Here is a 20,463-nt window from a genome sequence, read left to right as displayed (position 1 = left end):
ATCTTCCAGAGGCCTCCTGCCTTCCTTGGCTTGTGAATCCTTAAATCACTCCAATCTCTTGCTTCCATTGTCACATCTCCTAATACTCACTCTGATCTTTTGCCTCCTCCTTATAAAAACCCTTGTGTTTACATTGGACCCACCTGGAGAATTCAGGCTAATCTTTCCACCTCAATATTCTTAACTTAATCAAAATCCCCTTTGCCATATAAGGTTTTAGGGATTAAGATGTGGTCGTCTTTGGGAGGCCATTGTTCACCCTCCCATAGCTGGTTATTTTGGAATGGAGCTGCCTGTAACCCTGTCCATGAGTGTGACTGAAACAGAGGCCTGGCGCAGGGACTGACCATAGCAAGTGCTTCAATAGTTTTAAAGCACTTGAGGACTAGTTTGGCTTTTAAGCAACTTCAGTTTTTGTTTTTTCCATTGTTTGTTAATATTGTGGCGTTTTCTTTCTGCCTGTCTGAGGTGTCTTATTGGGCTCTCTAATAACCCTAATGTGCGTTCAGATCCTGGTTCTGCTGGTTGCTTGGCTTTAGCCACTCCAAGTCTGTTTCTTTTTGGAAAACGGGGCTGTTGCTACATCCCCAGGCAATGTGTATGAGAGAGGGAGAAGGGGCTGATCCTCAACCAGTATGGTATGAGGGGGCTATGTGGGTGTCAGAGGAGTATATGGGTGTCAGAGAGTCATGATTGATCCCCAGGTTTGCAGGAGGGTTCACATAGTCAGTTGAGTCTTGGACCCTCTTCCCTGTCCTTCCCCAGCTGTCTCAAGACCCTGACCATCCCCAGGAGGGAGCCGGAGCCAGGAGATGCCCTCTGGATTTCAATGGCTCTGTCCTCAGTTACAGGTCATCCATGTTCCCTGAGGGTGAATAAATATTCACCCTCAATAAATATTGTTGAACTGAGTTTGCTTGCCATGGCTTGGAGCATCTTTCCTTCCAGGCACCACACCAGGACTCTGGGCATCTAATGGAGGGTGACGAACTGCCCAGGAAAACCTGTCTTTCCTGGTACCTTTCTTCACCCAGTCAGGCTTTTCCCCTCAGATTCTTATTTTAGCAAAGTCAATTAAGCCAGTGATGTTTGTAAACTGTCAGAACCACTTTTATTTCTATTGAAGTAGGAAAATGAAAAGTAAATTGAGGTCCTTGACACTTTATCTTAGGAAGTCTACGACTGGATTTTTTGTCAGGTGAAACACATATAAAGTCATGGTTAATTTTCACACTGAACATTATCTGAATAATGTTTCAAAAACAGTTTGGTGACTAAAAGGGATCTAATGGATCCTTTAGTTTCTAAAAGTAATATGTTTACTAGCACTAAAATAGTTCTTATCTTCACCCTGGGTGTCTGAAGCTATTACCCCATACCTTGATGTTTAGTTGTTTTTGTGGTTGCAAAGCATCCTTTTCTCTCATTTCAGAGAGAGATCATAGAGTGACCTTGTCCCTGTCTCATTTCATCACATCACAGAAAATGATGTATTTTATGATGGGCTGCAAGTGGCTTAGGAAGTTCCAGTGGGAGGGCTCAGAGATGGAGCTAGTGACTCGAGCAGGGTATAGATACAAGGTTTAGAGGAAGGGGAGCGGGCTTAGCACTAGGTTAGGGAGCTTGGCCTCTAGTTATTAAGTGAGGGAAGACAATTGATACGACAAACTTATGTTTGGTTTAGACTCAGCTCTCTGGTGGCAAATAAGAGATGATGAGGACTGAATTAAGGCAATATTAAGAATTATAACAATGATCAAAAATAATTACTGATTATAGGAATAACACGTTAATAACAAGACATTTGTAAATTATTAGTGAATGTAAATAATTATTAAATAACTTGTTAATGAGAATAAATAGTAATAACTGTAATTGCAATCTCCCCTCACATTTCTGATCTCCTTTACCTCGCTCTTTTTTCACCTTAGTGCATACCACTTTCTAACATGCTATAAAACTCATTATGTTGGTCACTCTTCCCCTATTGGAATACAATCTCAATGAAGGTGGGGCTTTTTGTCTGTTTTGTTCACTGCTGTATCCCCAGTGCCTAGAATAGTGCTTGGCATACAGTAGGTGCTCAATACATATTGTTGATCTGAGTTGAAATAAATGTACTCAACCCGTACTATGATTCAGGCATGTTCTAAGCATATATTATTTATATCCTCACAACAAAGCTACTGCCTAGATACAAATTGTGAAACGAATTCAAGCTCATACAGCAAGCAAAGCAGCAGCATTTGGACTTGAACTCAGGAATTCTGGCTACAGGGCCTATTACTCTAAAGCGTCTCTCTTATGGTGCTCAGGAAAGGGGTATGTGTGTTCCAGAAATGTCCTAATGGTAGAAGCAAACTAGATTTCAAAAGGGATAGGGAGGCCAATGATAATCAATCCCTGGGTGTTTGGCTTAGGGAACTGAGTGGACAATGGGGCTACTTGTTGAGAGGAAGAGTTAGAGGAACTGATTAACGGGACTAGGAATGGTTCAGTTTAGGTGCCTGCAATTATTTAAGGAACTTGGAATTGTTTTGTAATAGCAAACTTTCCTTTCGGAGTTTAGGCTTATTACGAGATGGGATCTCAGCTAGATGCTTCCCATTTAAGTTTTCATAACTCCACAAGGTACTATTATGAGCCCCAAACTGAAGCTTAGGGAGGCGAGGTTATCATCATCTAGCTAGTGATGAGTCCAGACCTGATTCTAAAGCTAGTATTTTAACAGTGGAAGATAAGGTGTCAGAAGTCTTAGCTGACAACCCATTTCTGGCTTGGGAGACAAAGCAGACTGTGACATTATTCAGCAAGACATATTAGAAATACGGAAGGAAAAGATTCATTTGGAGCTATAAGGTAGCAGGGGTGGAATTTAAAATCTGGTTTTAGATACTACATTTGCGATGCCTGAGGGAGCTATATCTAGGTGGATTAGTACAGCAAGCTGTTGCATCATTAATGTTGTGATGAATCTAATAAAGATGAGATATCAAACGTTAGTTCTAAAATTAAAATATGTGAATTCTTTGAAATGATTGGTGAAATTCTTCTTTAGTCAGAATTTAAGGCATGGTGACTTCTAAGTGCAGAATTTCGTATCTTTTTTTTTTTTTTTTTGGTGAAGGGAAGTTTCCCACTACATCTCTCCATAAAAATATTCTATCATTTGCCTAATTTATTAACTTAGTCATTCAACAAATATGTGACTACCTTCTAGGAGCAAAGATGCAGATACAATTCTCAATATATCAAGGATTTAGAATTATGGTTAAGAGTTGTACCAATTCAGTCAATTTTGTTTACAAACAAAAACCCTTCATATTTCACAATTGCACCTGAAAAAAGATTTTTTTTTTGAAAAGAGAGAATGCTGGGAAAGAATTTTGTTCCTAGGAAAATAGTTTCCTAAATTCCTAATTCTCCTAATACGTGTGAAACAACTTTCTCTACTGTAATCACAAGAATCATAGGATCAGCTTAAACCACACTTTGGTAGAAAATTTTATTGTTCTCCCTCCCTACTAATGGCTCAAGAGTATAAATTCTTACTGATTTTCTTTAAAGTCTCTATCTTTTAGAGATAATTATGGAAATATTTATGAATGGTATCATAAGACATCTGAATTCTGCTTTCAAAAGAATCCAGTGAAAGAGGAAGTGTGTGTGAGTATAGACAAAGCAAGACTGGCCATGGATTGATGGTTTTCATAGCAGGGTGATGAGAATATGAGGGTCTATTGTGCTGTACTTTCTACTTCTGTGTATGCTTGAAGTTTTCCATAATAAAATGTGAAATTCGTTTTAACTTTTGTTTATTTTAAGTGTGTTTTGACCCATCAGCTCCAAGTCAAGTTGTTGTTTCAATCTAGTTGTGGAGGGTGCAGCTCACAGTGGCCCATGGGGGGATCGAACTGGCAACCTTGTTGCTAAGAGCACTGCACTCTAACTAACTGAGCTAACTCTCCGCCCCAAGATATGAATTTTTAAAACCTTAGAAGCTAGAAAAAATATGCAAAAATGGTAACATTTATGGTTGAATGAAGGTATTAAAAGGTTTTCCCTTAATTTTTCTATGTTCTTTGTATTCTTTTATTTGAACATTTTTACTTTTCAGAGAGACAAAAAAAAATGTTTTTAAAAAGATTCTTAAGTTCTTTCATATCTTTGTTTCTAGCATTAACACTTTCTGTGTTAGGACCATGAACTGACTGCGTTTTATAGATTATCTGCTAGAACACTGATTTTTTCTTTGCACAGTTACACATTCTCAAAGACGCAGACATGAAACTCTCCCCTATTTTGCTCTTGTCCTTGAGATTAGGATTTTCCATTTAAGAGGACTTGGACAAATTACTTAATCTCGTTAACTCTCAATTTCTTTATCTCTTAAAGTAGGAAAATAGATATAAATGACAATGTTTACAAATAACAAGGCAGGGAACCAGCACTTGGTAAGTTTCAGGCATTGTACTAGCAACTTTATATACATTTATTCCTCTCAAAAATAACTCTTTTAGTAAGAAAAATATGACTACCCAATATTAAATGAACGAAAGCTATGAACATACAATTTATTCAATTCACAAATATAATTGAGTACCTACTATGTTTTAGGCACTATGCTAAAAACAATACCAATGGTCAACAAATATACGAGTATAAACAAATGATCATCTCTACATTAATCATAATAAAAAATGCAAATGAAAACAAAACTGGCATTTCCATTTTCACTGATCAAATGATCTATGTTTAAAATGTTTTCTCCAGGGTTGTGGTGCTTTGGAATCTCTCCTAATGTGGGTAGATGCCTAGATGCATAATCTTCCTGAAGACACTAACTCAAACAGTTTAAAATGTATATGTTTCTAAAAAAAAAAAGTCCAACCACGGGAGTGAAGCACTCCTAGCAATACAATTGTGGTTTCCAAATACCATTTGGGAAAGTACCAAAATACCAAAAGAAAAGAGGACTCCTTAGAAATGGCTACTTCCAGGTGGGAGGCAGGAAATGAACAAGATGAGCCTGGCACATCTTGTAGCAGATAGCAAGCAAGTGATTAAAGACTACTGGGGTCGTATCAAAAGGATACAGGAGCCAACTGGTAGAAGCATTCATACACCAAACACGAAACAATTTGAACATCAATGAGGTACAACTTAAATGGGGTTAAACCTGTTAAATGTGCTTCACATTCTCCCCTCCCAACTCATTGGTCACTATGGCAAAATTCTGGGGAACCAACTCATTTTGAAAACCAGTAAGGAGGAAGAAAGAAAGCATTTATCCTGCTCTTCTTTACTGTAACATGGGTAACCAAATAGTAGTTGAAGGGAAGTTTCTCTTCATAAAAATATTCTAGCTAATAAAGGAAGAATAAATAATAGGATATCATCATTTTGCAATCCCTAATGAATAGATTTATCAATTGAACATCAGTGGCTGCTAAATCATAAGACCCCTAAATATTATGTCTCTTAATATTAACCACCTATAAGTAGTCTTAGGAAAAAAATTGAATCTCAATCTGATTAAGCTTCTACATATCAATTACCAATTTATAGGAAATACCAAGGACAGAGGAGCATGTTAACTACACCACAGGGTGCAGCCAACAAAAAGAAGACTCAAGATATTCTACAAGGCAAACAACCTTGTTTCTTCAAAAAATAAATTGCAAGAAAAAAAGAATGAGGGAGAATGCATAGATGAGACATAACAATTAACTACAATTTGTGGACATTATTTGGATCCTAATAATTTTTATATTGACATTTATGAAATGATTAAAATGCTATGAGATATGTAATGGCATTAAGGTAGTATTATCAATTTTTTTTAAAGGAGGGGCAGCTCACAGTGGCCCATATGGGGATCAAACTGGCAACCTTGGTGCTACCAGCACCACACTCTAAACTGAGCTAACCGACCACCCATCAATTTTTTTAAGGACTGAAAATCTTTTCTAAAGTTGTGATATATTTTAGAGATAGTACGTACTGAGACATTTATGGATGAAATAATTTATCTGGGATTTACCTCAAAAATAACATGGAGGTGGGGGTAGTGAGTGGGAGTATAGATAAAACAAGACTGGCCATAAACTGCTAATCATTGAAGCTGGTGATGGGGGCGTTGGGGTACATTATAATATTCTGTGTATATTTATATATGTTTAAATTTTTCATAACAGAAAGTTAAAGATGTACATTTTGATCTAGCATTTCCACTTCTAGAGGTTTATCTTAAAGATATACCACACACGAACAAAATAATTTATATGCAAGGATATTTATTATAGGTTTGAAAGAGAAAAAAATAAAGAAAAAAATTAAGGTTAAAAATTAAGAAACACATGATAGAATACTATGCAGCTGTTAAAAAGAATAAGGCAGTTACATATGTATTGATATGGTCCAATCTTCAAGGTGTATGGATAAGCAAAAATAGCAATGCATAGAGATTTGCTACCATTTATGTAAATTCTTTTTATAAAGAGTATGTTATGTGTATATCTACCCTTATACAAACATAAAAATCAGGAAGTATATACAAGCACTTCACAGCAGTGATTTCTACATAACATGTAACGGGGTAGGAAAGGGGCAGAGACAGTGTGGAAACTTATGCCTGTATACCAAATTGTAATTAAAAATTTTTTATCCTGTGCATGTGACTATTCAGCATGACAATTTTTAATGTCATAGCTTTGAGCCCCTCCAACTGTACATCCTAATCATTAAACCACTTAAAGAAAAATTACATATAGAACACTGCTTTCTAACCCTTTGTAGGCAGTGGCACATGCAAAAAATGCAGGTGTTTTTATGAAACATTTAGGGTATCTGAGAAGATGGATAGTACTTGGGGCGCAATGGGCCCTCTGCTCCAGACACTGCCTGGCTACCCCAAGGGCTGAGGGGATCCATTTCTTGAGATTTCTCAGATTCATTCACAAACCCTGACCCAGATATCACTGGGGTTGGATCAGCCTCTTTTCTTCATCATTGTCATCTCCTGGAGTTACAACACCCAAATTCTAAAAACATAATTCATCCAGAACAGGTGACATTCCAGACATTCCATTTAAAATTAGCTTTTTAATTTTAATAGATTGGATTAAATTAGCAGGAATTTTCCTTATATTTATCTTCATATAATCATCTACAATTTGCTTTTTGGGAGCTATCCTTGTTTTTAATAATTATTTAGCCTTGAACATGAACTGGCAGCTTCTCTCAGGGATTATCTGTTTCTTGAAGTTTCTGTAGGTAAAACAGTTTTCTTTGAAGGGATAGAGCTTTGATGACTTTTAATGTCCTTTTACAAACATTGATTTATTCAGGTATTCTACATCTTCTTGAACCAATTTTTATAGTTTTGTAAAAACCCATTCTCTCTTGATTTCAAATATATTAAAGTCATGAATAGGAGCTACTTAAAATAAAATCCACACCTTCTTCATTCATAATGGTAAATGTGTTTTTTATAGATCAAATCTGCCAATTGTCTATTTTATTATATTGTTAAATAAACAACCTCCAGATTCAGTTGTTTTCTACTTCATTTTTAATAATCATTCTTATTGTTGACTTGGGTTTATGAGGCAATTTTTTCCTAAATTTTAGAGTTGACTATTCATTCATTCAATGTGCTTGGTATGTGATTTGCAATGACTAAGTGTTGGAGATCTACATTTCAAGAACTAAACTCCTACCTTCAATCCTTGGCTTCTGACAGTACAGCTTTGGTTACACTGAATTGGTTTTGGTCTGTAGAACTCACTGTCATTCATTTCTAGTTTGTAATTTTAGTTTTGATTTTTCTTGGAATGAAGGTAAACTTGGTGGTTTTAGATTTCTAAATGGCAGATTTCTTTGCCTTCTCTTCTGTTAATTTCTAATCTGCTGATTTTTTTTTTTTTTTTTTTAAGTTAAAAGACAAGGGGGACAATGCTTTATTGATTTGGCTCCTATGTATGGGTAGCCATGGGCTCTTAGGACTAATCTTAATTTCCAGCCTTTTGAATGAAGTATTTCTCATGGTAATTATACTTTACTACTGTTTTTCAGAATGAATTATCACAACAAGTGGTTATAAAGGCTTTTTGATATTTGATACATTCACAAGGCTCTCCTCTCATATGAACTCCTTAGCAGAAATACTGTTATTAATTAATGATAACATTTATTCAGCATACACAATTATATAAAATATCTGACAGTCCTCACAAAAACTCTATTAGGTAGGTATCACTGCTTAAAAATAAGTAAACTGAGGAACAGAGAGATTGCATAATTTGCCCAATGCTATACAGTCAGTAACTGGTGGAAATGAGATAATATTAAGTAAGGTACATGCCATGGCAAAGGCACATTCACAAAACATTTTAATAGGGTTATTTTCTATTAGGAAGTCTCAGAAGTTTAATACATTTTGAGCGGTAACAGAAGCCTTTTTACATTCATGATAATATTTTTTTCACCATAACTTCTCTGATGCATAGTAAACAGTTAGTCTGAGGCAAAAAGAACTCCCACATTTATTAAATTTTCTTCTGGTATGAATCTGATGTTCCAGAATGGAAGTGACAAATGAAGGTTTTCTGACATTAATTACACTACATTAGGCATTATCTAATATTGAATCAGGTGTGCGCACCACATAAAGGCTTTCCTATATCCCTAACATTCAAGGCTTACTATCCAGTGTGGATTCTGTAGTGTTCAATGAGCTGTGAGCCAAGAATAAAGGCCTGCCCACATTCTCTACATTCATAAGGTTTGATACCAGGATGAATTCTCTGATGTTCGGTAAGTTGTGAACTACGAATAAAGGCCATTCCACATTCCCTACATTGATAGGGTTTCTCACAAGTATGAATTCGCTGATGATGAGTCAGTTGTGAAACACGAATAAAGGCTTTTCCACATTCCTTACATTCATAGGGTTTGTCACCTGTATGAATCCTTTGATGTTGAATAAGGTATGAACTACGACTAAAGGCTTTCCCACAGTCCTTACACTCATAGGGTCTGTCGCCAGTATGAACTCTCTGATGCCGAGTAAGCTGTGCATGCTGTCTGAAGGCCTTCCCGCACTCCTTACATTCATAGGGTTTCTCTCCAGAGTGAATTCTTTGATGTCGAGTAACTTCTGAGCTATGAATAAAGCCCTTTCCACATTCCTTACATTCATAGGGTTTCTCTCCAGTATGAATTCTCTGGTGTACAGTCAGTTGTGAATGCTGTCTAAAGGCCTTCCCACATTCTTTACACTGATAGGGTCTGGCACCTGTATGAATTCTCCGATGAACAGTAAGTTGTGAGCCTCGAATAAAAGCCTTCCCACAATCTTTACATACGTAGGGTTTCTCACCGGTATGGGTTCTTTGATGCAGAATAAGTTGTGAATGCTGTCTAAAGGTCTTTCCACATTGTTTACATTCATAGGGTTTGACACCAGTATGAAGTCTCTGATGTAGAGTAAGTTCTGAAGTACGACCAAAGGTCTTCCCACATTCCTTACAGTCATAAGGTTTCTCACCTGTATGGATTCTCTGATGTTGAACAAGGTGTGAGGCACGACTAAAGGCCTTCCCACATTCCTTACATTCAAAGGGTTTTTCACCAGTGTGAGTTTTCTGATGTTGAATAAGGTGTGAGCCACGGCTGAATGCTTTCCCACATTCATTACATTCAATCAGTTTCTTGCCAGTCTCATTGCTCTGATGTAAAGTGAGGGATGTCTGATGCTCAAAAGTAGGTATGTCATCAAACGTGATTTTCACTTGCTTGAAATAGCAGTCCTGATTTACTTCAAATTGGTCTTTGTATTCCCAGTCTTCTCTAAAACTGGAGTCCTTAAAACCACAGCATTTAAGGTTTTCCATCAGCTCCCAATTGAATGACTCTACTTCAAAAATATCTTTTTGTGGAAATTTCTCACAGCTGGACTCCAAGTCTGAAAAATATTTTAAAAAGTAAATACAAGCTGTTCTCCTCTTCTAAGACAAATAAAAAAATTCTACAGTAGACTAGAGAGACAAAATGAAAATAACCGTAAAAGGTAAATGGTTGACATAAGTGTCAGGTATTGCTGTGCAATTTCTAAAAAGCACATAAAAGCACAATTATGAGAGCTTGCCTGGTGCCAGGAAACAAATTAAGGAGTTCTCAATTTTGATAGGAATCAAATCATCCAGGAAACTTGTTAACAATACAAATGTCCCTAGACTAAATCAAAATCTACAGGAGTAGGGCCAACGCATGTGTATGTGTGCGCCTCTGTATACATACGTACATGTGCGCATATACGTACATATGGATGGATGTATCTGTTTTAAAAGTTATATGTATTTTAATTGAAGATTCATATAACATAAAATTTGCCATTTAACTATTTTAAACAATTTAGTAGTTTACAATACATTCCCAATGTCATGCAACCATTGCCGCTATCTAGTTCTAAAAAATTCTCATCACCCCAAATAGAAACACTGTGCTCACTGAGCAGTCACTCCCCATTCCCTCTGGCCTCTGGAAATCAATGGCAGGGAATCACCAATTTTGTCTCTATGAATTTGCCTATTCTGGGAATTTCACATAAATAAGGCATCTGTATTTTCAACACTTTCTACCACATGATGCTGATGCCAATCAAAATGAAAATCTCTGGTTAAACTTTTTCACAGCCTTCCCACTGCACTTAGAATGAACTCTAAACACATTGCCGTGGTTCACAGGCTCTGGGCAAAGCAGGTCATTGATTGTCTTTGTTGTCACTGTGTCTCAGCCAAGGACAGTGCATATTCATATCGAACACATTGCCCTCTCCTTCCTATGTACCAAACCACAGGCCTTTGAACATCTAGGTAAGTGGAGGTCTTTCCCATCTTAGACTTCTCATCAGGTTCTTCCATTTATCAGGAATCCTGTCCTGGGTTCTTTGTATGGCTGCTTTTCTCCTCCTTCAGGTCTCAGATTAAAAGTCACATTTTCAAAAAAGCTCTCAGCCTGATAACTCCAAGCATATACCTTAATTCTCTCTCACACATCTCTTTAAAAAATTTTTTAACAAAATCATCACATCTCTGAGCACTCTCTCTATATACATGTCTACTTCCAGAAAAAATTAATAATATTGGCTTATAAAAAAGTTGTTTAATTGCCTTAAAAAATTAAGTACTTACATAAATTAAAAAATATAATAAAAGCTAATGAAAATACTTTTAAGTATCAGAAAATATTTAATATTAAAACTGATTTGGTGTAATTAAAACAGACATGTTTTTAAAACTTGTCAACACTGAATTACTATAAAAATTAATATACGTTTTCAATAAAAATGATATAAAATACAAAGATATGTTTTCATAAAAAATAAAAATAATTTTGTCGTAGCTATTTCAAAATTTTACCTTATGTATTAAGCTAGCTAAAATTAAATTGTTACTATATAAGAATTTTTTAAAAAATAAGCTTTAATATCAATGGTATACTTAGGTAGGGCTAAAACTTAATGTTATTTCTCTGCTAGAAAACCAAAAATTTCCTGTACTATTGGTACAGGAAATTTCCTGTACTATTGGTACAAGATTTTGTTTCATTTAAATGATTTCCTATGCTCTTTATCATCAGATCTTTAATTGTTTCAGTAAAGAGTCTTAATATTAAAAAAACTAAAATTTTGTTTACAACTATGTAACCTTCTGTATTTGTCTTTAAAGTCTTTTATTGTCACTTTGTTTAAATAAATAGCAAGTATTGTTTCACAATGACCTATGATTTTATTTAATCAAATATTTTGAAACTTGATGTTTGACAACTTCCCAAAATTCAAAAATTATTTGTCTTGACCTTTGATATTTTTAAAAATTTTGAAGTTTTTCAAAAGGATCCCTAAAACATTTTAAAGACTTGTTCTTTCTCTTTATAAAAGAAAAAAAAATTAAACTAATCCTTCTTATTTAAAATGTTAAATTACATGGGAAGTGTTATCAAATAAATAATGCCAAAAAACTTACAGTCTTTTTCTGTCTCTTAAAGTTGTAACTCTTATCATGTCTTAAAAATATAAATACCCAGGAAATAACCAAAAGATTGCCCACAGAGACTGAAAAAAAAAAAAAGGCCTTTTTAAATTACAAACTATTACATAAGTTCCTGTACAAAATTGATTTGTAAAAAAGCTATGTTTTTACAAAACTATTAAAAAATAATAAAGATAAAACAACATAACTATATATGAAAAAAATGTATATTTTCAGTAGCGAAAGATGAAACAGAGATGTACTTTTGCTGAAGAAAAAATGTTTTTTAGATTAAGAAAAGATACAAAGTACATCTTTTTATAAATAAATAAAGTGATTTTATCCGAGTAAAATGTTTCAAAATTTAAAAAAAGATAAAACCTAAAAAAAAAATGTGTTACAAAAGGTTTATATACATCACAAAAGGTGTGTATATTTACAAAAGGTTCGTGGAAGCGAGAGCTTTAAAAAATTTTTATATATGGGTAAGCTAACCAAGATTAGAATAGGTAACTAAGTCAATTACATTATTTATATGTACATATGTGTGTAAACTTTCACCAAATCTCTAACCACGGCCATTTTTGTCTTTTGTCATTTACAGACATTTATTGTTGTATTCTGATGCTTTTACAAAAATGTTTCTACAAAGACATGTTTCATCTTCAGAGAAAAGACTGACATTATGGAAAAGACTGACACTCTAAAAAAATTTCAGGTACTCATAACTGATTGATATGTGACCAAATTTAAAGATGTTGACCCTTGGATTCATGTTTCCCAATTTAAAGAAAGCTCTTTCACCTAACTACACTGCTCAAAAATTTTAAATTACTAAGAAATAAAACAAACAACATCTGTTGTAAACAACTAACCCAAGATTCTGGACAGGCCTGTATAATCTACACCTTCCTTTTTTCCCTTTTTCCTCACTTTAGTCCCTTCCAATTTCACAAAAAATACGAGAGGCCAAGCACTCACTATAATAGTTATTGTTTCTTTTTTCCTCTTAATTTCTGTCTGAGAAGATAACAATGGACATCATCTCTAAAGCTACTTCACAGGTCAAAATGTACAACTAGTTACACACATAGCCAACGATGTTTAATTCAGCCCCAGTGAAGGTACCAGATTTAAAATAATGCTTTTTCCTTGGTCAGGTATTATAATGACCACCACAGCAATAGCCAACCAAAACAGAAAAAAACAAAAAACCAACTTTAAATTCCCTTGCATGAATTATTTTAGACAACAGAATTGCTCTTGACCATAGCCTAGATAAGCAAGGTGGGGCTTGCCCTGTTATTAATACCTCTTGTTGCACTTGGATAGAACATCTCTGGTAAGATAGAGATAAAACTAGAAAAAAAGTCAAATGATTAAATATAGTGTCTACTAACACTTCATGGTTCTTTAGTATCTTCAACTAACTGCCCTCAAGGATTGCCTTCTGGTTCAGATCTACTCTTCAAATTGGACTTAACATTTTGTTTGCTATTATAAAAAGTTTTGCTGTTATAAATCCTTGTCTTGCATGGCTCGATGTTATAAAGACACCATTCTGATAACGATTACTCAACGTTTTGAGATGATCACTAAGGCCTATGAGACTTCACATATAAAACCCTCAAAAAACTATAGATGTTTGCCCTTAAAAAAGCTTTCCTCTGTTCTGGTATTCTTGTTGCTCAAAGGTGGCTTAGGGCTCAAAAACAAAACAAACAAACAAACAAAACTACTTTCCCTTCTACATGGGGCATGCCATACCAAGACAGAGCCTTCCTGGAAATAAGGGATGGACAATGACATGACATACCCAAAATGAGCCACCTGAGAATGGAGAACCAATGATGCTTTTAATAACTGATCAATGCTGCTTTCTGATGATTGATCAGTGATACTTTCAAGGAAAGATCTTAATCAAAAGGGGGAAAATGTAAACAATATAAATGGAGCCACTTTAAAACGGAATCAGAGCTGCCATGCCAAAAGAACTGCATTGCACGTGCCAGAGGAATTGCCTTGCATGTCTTATGCCTCAGATCTTTGAAGTGTTAAAACAGGACAAAATAACCTTTGCACTGGGCCTAAGCAACCCTGTGCCTTGCAAAGGAACTGTCTGCAAAGATAACAAGAAAGCAGTTATTATGACTACTGGACTGATGGTTTCTAGACTGAAAATTAACAACATTGTTTAGAATTAATGTCACTAAGCCATGTTATCTGCACCAATAAAAATGCCTGCCTTCTATTGATGTAATTGTTCCCCTTGCCTTTCTCATAAATACCCATCGCCTTTATCTCCTAACTGGGACCTTATTTGGGCGTCTCCCTGAGCTAATGATTCCTAAGTAGCTAGTCTTTTTTTTTAAATAAATTTTATTGGGGAATAAAATAAATTTTATTGGGGAATAAAATAAATTTTTATTGGGGAACAGTGTGTTTCTCCAGGGCCCATCAGCTCCAAGTCATTGTCCTTCAATCTAGTTGTGGTGGGCACAGCTTACTGGCCCATGTGGGAATCGAACCAGCAACCCAGTCATTCAGAACTCGTGCTCTAACCAACTGAGCCACCTGGCTGCCCCATAAGTAGCTAGTCTTATTGATCTCAATAAATGCCTGTTGCCTCTCACTTTGCAAGGCCTTTTAGTTTTAGGTTAACAGTGGGTTCCTTTATAATCTACATATGGGGAAATCTTCTAACAATGAAACAATGACTCAAAATCCAAAAGCTAGAAAATACTGATAAATTCCACTGTGTAACGGTGAAAAACAAAACAAAACCTCACACATGAACAAAAAACACCAAAAGCTAAGTAAAAAAAAAGACAAATGACAGAGAAAATATTTGAAGCTTATATTACAGATAAAGGGATGATCTTCCTGAGTTATAAAAAGCTCTTAAAAATTGAGAAATATCCTTAAGAAGTGAAACACAGTTACCACCTAATCCTAGGTATACACCCAAAAGAAGTGAAAACAGGCACTCAGGTACTGTGTACCAACATTCACAGCAGCGTCATTCACAGCAGCGTTATTCACAGCAGCCAAAAGGTGGAAAGAACCCAAGTGTCCATCAGCAGATGAATGGATAAACAAAATGTGATATATTATATAATGAAATATTATTCAGCCTTAAAAAGGAATGAAACTGATAAATGCTACAACATGAATGTCTTGAAAACATTACACTAAGTGAAAGCCTGATGCAAAAGGCTACTTATTACATGATTCCACTTATATGAGGTACCTAAGATAGGCAACTTCATAGAGACAGAAAGTAGAACGGAGATTACCAGGGGCTAGAAGGAGGTGAAAATGGAGAGTTATTATTTAATGGGTATAGAGTTTCTGTTTGGGATGATGAATAAGTTCTGGAAATGGATAGTGAAGATGGTTGCACAACATTATGAATGTGATTAATGCCAGTGAATTGTATAGTTAAAAATGTTGGGACAGCCCGGTGGCTCAGACGGTTAGAGCTCCATGCTCCTAATTCCGAAGGCTGCCGGTTAGATTCCCACATGGGCCAGTGGGCTCTCAACCACAAGGCTGCCAGTTCAACTCCTCGAGTCCCGCAAGGGATGGTGGATAGTGCCCCCTATAACTAAGATTGAACATGACACCTTGAGCTGAGCTGCCGCTGAACTCCCAGATGATGGCTCAGTTGGTTGGAGCGTGTCCTCTCAACCACAAGGTTGCCGGTTCAACTCCTCGAGTCCCGCAAGGGATGGTGGGCTGTGCCCCCTGCAACTAGCAATGGCAACTGGACCTGGAGCTGAGCTGCGCCCTCCACAACTAAGATTGAAAGGGCAACAACGTGACTTGGGAAAAATGTCCTGGAAGTACAGACTGGTCCCCAATAAAGTCCTGTTGCCCTTCCCCAATAAAATCTTAAATAAATAAAAAAAGTTCAAACTGGTAAAGTTTATGTAATGTTTGTCACAATTTTAAAAAATCTAATTAAATAAGATGTTGTGTTTTTTTTCAAACCCCAGAACTACAAGGAGTTAGAAAACATACCGACCAAACAGTCTGTGAAAGATAATACTTGTTATGGAATAAATAGCAATGGGCTTACTAGCAATAAAATATAGAATTTCAGTTGAGTCATACGTACTATAGACACTGAATTTATACATATTCAATAATCTGTGTTCAAAAAACATATACAGAGTGGTAGGCAGAATAACGACCCCCCACCACCACCACACATACAAAGATATGCATGTCTTAAATCCTGGAACCTGTAAATATGTTATGTTACACAGCAAGGGGGAATTAAGGTTGGAGATGAAATTATGGTTGCCTCAATCTGAGATGAGATGGGGAGATCCTGAATTATCTGGGTGGGCCCCACCAAATCACAAGGGTCCTTATAAGGGAAAGAGAGGTAGGCGCGTCAGAGTTAGGGAGAGATGTGAAGATGCCTCACTGTCGACTTTGAAAATGGAAAAGGACTCTAACCCAAGGAATGTAGGCGACCCCTAGAAGATGGAAAAGGCAAGAAAACTGATTCTCCCCTAGAGCCCTGAGACACCTTGCACCTTGCAGCCCTGCAGACACCCTGAGTTGAGCCCAGTGAGATGCATTTTTGATTTCTGATCTCCAGAACTATAAGATAACAAACTTGTGTTGTTTTAAGTCACCAAGTTTGTGGTAATTTGTTACAGAAGCCACAGCAAACTAGTAGACAAAGAAAACACTGAGTAATTCGTCAATGTATCACACTTGTTCAATCTTACCCTTGGCGACCACTCTCCCAAGGAAATGCAGTTTAGAGCCAACGTACCAAGAAAAGCTAGACAGTTGATTTTTGGTTTTTGAGCTTTTGAAGTGCAGATGTTATGGTGATTTAAGGCTGGTTCAGGTGCATGACAAATGTAATTTTGATTATATATACTTTTCTCCTCAAACATGAACTTTCAACTCTATCTCCAAATCAGGGTTTGGCAAACATTTTATTTTCTTTACAGGACCAGATGGTAAATATTTTAAGCTTTGTGGTCCAAGAGGCACAAAACGAGGGTATTATGTAGGCACTTATATAACAAGAGAGAAAACAAGTTACCACAAAGTTTTTATCAGTGAAATTCAAAGTATAATAATAATTGATACTATATGAGGTTTAAGCATATTTTTAAAAGTCAAATTAAAGACTATTCTATTACAAACAACAGGAAGTACAACTTCAAAATCACTAGAAGATAGAACAAGTGATAAAATGTGAGCAAAACAGGAATAGCTGAAAATAAGAATGAGGAATAGAAAGTATAAAATAAAATGGCAGGAACGAGGACACATTAATTACCACAATAAATGAGGATGAATTGAATTCCCTTGTTATAGTCAAGGATGTCAGACTGATTCAAAAAGAAAACTCTAATAGCATCCTTATTACCATGGACACCCTTAAAATAAAGTGGCAATAATTGAAAAAAAATGATAAGCAAAGATATATTAATTTTTTAAGTCAACAAAAGAGGGCATTTGATATTAATATCAGAAAAAATAAAATTCAATGTTAAAAGCACTAATTGCGAAAATAAAGGGTGGAGTGTACTGATAAAAGTACAAATTGCAATGAGGATCTTTATTTCATCTTTACAAAAATGTAAAATGTAGTAGCAAAACATATAATTTAGCCTTCAGAATTTGATAGCACAAGTACAGAGAAAGTTAAAGGACAAGCAAATTCTAAACTATATTATCAAAAGGTTTATAGTTAAACAAAGAAGTGAGTGTCCTATCCAAAGAACACTTGTTTTAAATACATGTAAAACATTTTCCAAAACTGGAACAATCTGACTTATCAACAACCTTGGAAGAGAAAAGGCAGTGGAATGATTTCTTGTTTGGGATGAGAGAAAATTCCTGCCAAAACAATTCCATACTCAGTAAAAGTATCCTACAAGAAAAATGAAGAATGTAGAATGAAGACATTTTCATGTGATCAAAAACTGAGAGCATCTGTCAGCAGACCCTCACAAAAGGAAATTTGAAGGGTGTTTTTTAGATAGAGAAGAAATGATCCCAGATTGAAATAAATGAATAGCAGATTAGTCAGGAGGGGGGTAGCTGATAATTAAGTATTCAAAGGTTCCAATACTGCCTAGCAAGCACCAATTAATAATACTTGCTAACATTTATTTAGTGATCACTATTGCCTGGCATTCTGGGCATTTTCACATTATTATTAATGCATACAAAAGCCACAATAACTACATGACAGGCACTATTTTTATCCCATTTGCAGAGGAAAAAACTGAAACACAGAGAATTTAAATAACTTACCTAAACGCACAGAGCTAAGTGGCAGAGCCAGGATTTGAACTCAGGCAGTCTGACTCCAGAGTCTATCCTCAGACACTACTACACATCCTTCTCTCTCAAAGGTTAAGAGAATAAATGAATTTCTGAATTAAGTAATGTGAGATGCTGTTTTTAAGGGATGAAGAAACTTACAGAAAAAAGGATCCAAAGTACAAGTGAAAAAGCTGCCACTGGAGAAGATGGGAGCACATCCCTTTTTGGAATTGGAAGAAAATATGAGAAGAAAGAACAGAGAGGAATTAGCGGGGATAAGGGCAAGGTTCCCCTGAAAGCTGATGCTGACAAGGTCTTTGTTCTTCATGTCTTCAAGTCTCAGGCTTTTATTCCTCAGTTTTTGGTAGGGCTTTGAGGGGAGTTTCCTGATAAAAACTCAAATTACTATTACCATTTGACTCACCCACTGGGCTATTATGCCCAATGACCTCCCCCATTGGATCAACCCTTGCTCACCTGGACACCATAGTCCTGTTATATCATTTGCAATCATCCAGGGTTCTTTCCTTTGCTCCAATAAGGAGATGACATCAGGCTTAGAAACGGAAAGTCCTGTTTATAGGAAAAGAAATGGCGAATGATCATGCTATTTCAAAATTCAAACTTAGTCTCTTTGTCACCACGAAGTGAGGCAATTATATAAAGGAAAGTATGAAGGTTGTCCAAAAAGGGGGAAGATGGAGGTGCCAATGGAACTACCCATTTCCACTTCCACAAAGCACAAAACAATTCCTTTGGGAACAGAGCAGAAATTCAGCCAGAAACTTGTAAGTCTCCCTAAAAATTCACCATGAAAACACCAGAAATTTCAGGCTAGCCCTGAATTATTCGGAGTAGATGACTATGGTGGTTATTCTCCATTCACTCTCTTGCCCCTCTAATCCACTCCTTGCTGTTCCTGGCCCTGTGCTCTGTGCTCCAGACAGCTTACCTGTAAGGACTATATAATACTGGCCCTGTCGTTTTTTCACTGGGTGTGGCAAATGGAAAGCAGCAGGAGATCAGCAGGCAGGAGGAGACAGAGTTCAGGGTATTTTTTATCTCTTTCCCTCCGCCTTTGAGTTCTGGAAGTAGCTATAGCTGCTGTCAGCCAGGCCCTTCTCCATGATTCTAGTTCTCACAATCTTCCACTGACAGTTTCCTTCCTTTACCCCTTCTGGCCAGAGGTGGTAACAGCCACCCACTGTTGTAGTCCCTGGGAGCCTTGTTTCTCGGGCTGGCGCTCTACTATATAATTCCTTACCTAGTGAGACCAAGTTACCAAAGTTCTCCAAAGTCACATCTCTGTACAAGTCCCTCTGGGCAGGTTCCAGGCACTTCCATTCTTCCTGAGAGAACTCTATGGCCACATCCCTGAATGTCACCAATCCCTGAAACAATGAATCCACTCATTACTAGTAAATGAAAGGACTTTATTTTTTTCATTACAAAAATTTTCAAAACACACAAAAGTATACAGAAGAGTATAATGACCCTCATGAATCCATCACTCTGCTTCAACAATTAACAAGACTTTGCAAATCTTGTTTATCTCTTCCCTTCCATTTTCTACCCTTGGTGTATTTTGAGGCAAATCTCACATACCAAACATCATAGTATTTCACCCACAAACACTTCAGTATCTAACAGATAAGAATTTTTTTAAAGCATAACCAGTATATCATTATCACACTTATAACACTAATTTCCTAATAATCAGATCAAGTTTCAGATTGCCCCATTTTTCTCAATAGTGATTTTTTTACAGTTGGTTTGTTCAAATCAGGATTCAAACAAGATCCACAGTTTTGTTTAGTTGATAGGTTTGCTAAAGTCTCTCAAATCTCTAACAGTCCCCACAAACCCTTTAAAGTTTTTATTGATATGTGTTTATTAAAGAAACATTTGAATCCGTTGAATTCCCCACAGTTTGGATTTGGCTGATTGCATCTTTATGCTGTGGTTTTAACATGTCATTCTACTTCCGTATTTTCTGTGAAAAGGTAGTTAGATCTGGAGGCCTGATTAACATATTTTGGGGGGGGCATGAATATATCAGAGGTGGCACTGTGTGCTTCCTGTGGCGTCCTATTAGGAGGCTCCTAATGACTGGCTGTCCCAT

The 20,463-nt window shown here is 36.2% G+C and overlaps 1 protein-coding gene across 1 annotated transcript in view; it reads right to left on the bottom strand.

Annotated features, from left to right (window-relative positions):
* Positions 1-6,276: 6,276 nt before the first annotated feature.
* Positions 6,277-20,463, bottom strand: part of ZNF565 (zinc finger protein 565) — a 33,788-nt gene continuing 19,601 nt past the window's right edge. Inside the window, exons 4-6 of the mRNA XM_019749936.3 lie at positions 19,606-19,732; positions 18,819-18,914; positions 6,277-9,967 (exon numbers count right to left, since the gene is read on the bottom strand). Coding sequence (XP_019605495.1) covers positions 8,706-9,967; positions 18,819-18,914; positions 19,606-19,732 — 1,485 coding nt within the window. The 3' untranslated portion in view covers positions 6,277-8,705. The remainder of the gene's footprint in view (positions 9,968-18,818; positions 18,915-19,605; positions 19,733-20,463) is intronic.

The sequence above is a fragment of the Rhinolophus sinicus genome, chromosome 8 (genome assembly GCF_057876585.1).
Source record: "Rhinolophus sinicus isolate RSI-liver-muscle chromosome 8, RSI-T2T, whole genome shotgun sequence".
Classification (NCBI taxonomy): Eukaryota; Metazoa; Chordata; class Mammalia; order Chiroptera; family Rhinolophidae; genus Rhinolophus; species Rhinolophus sinicus.
Note: the sequence above shows the minus strand (reverse complement) of the source record. Positions and strands in the feature narration are given on the sequence as shown.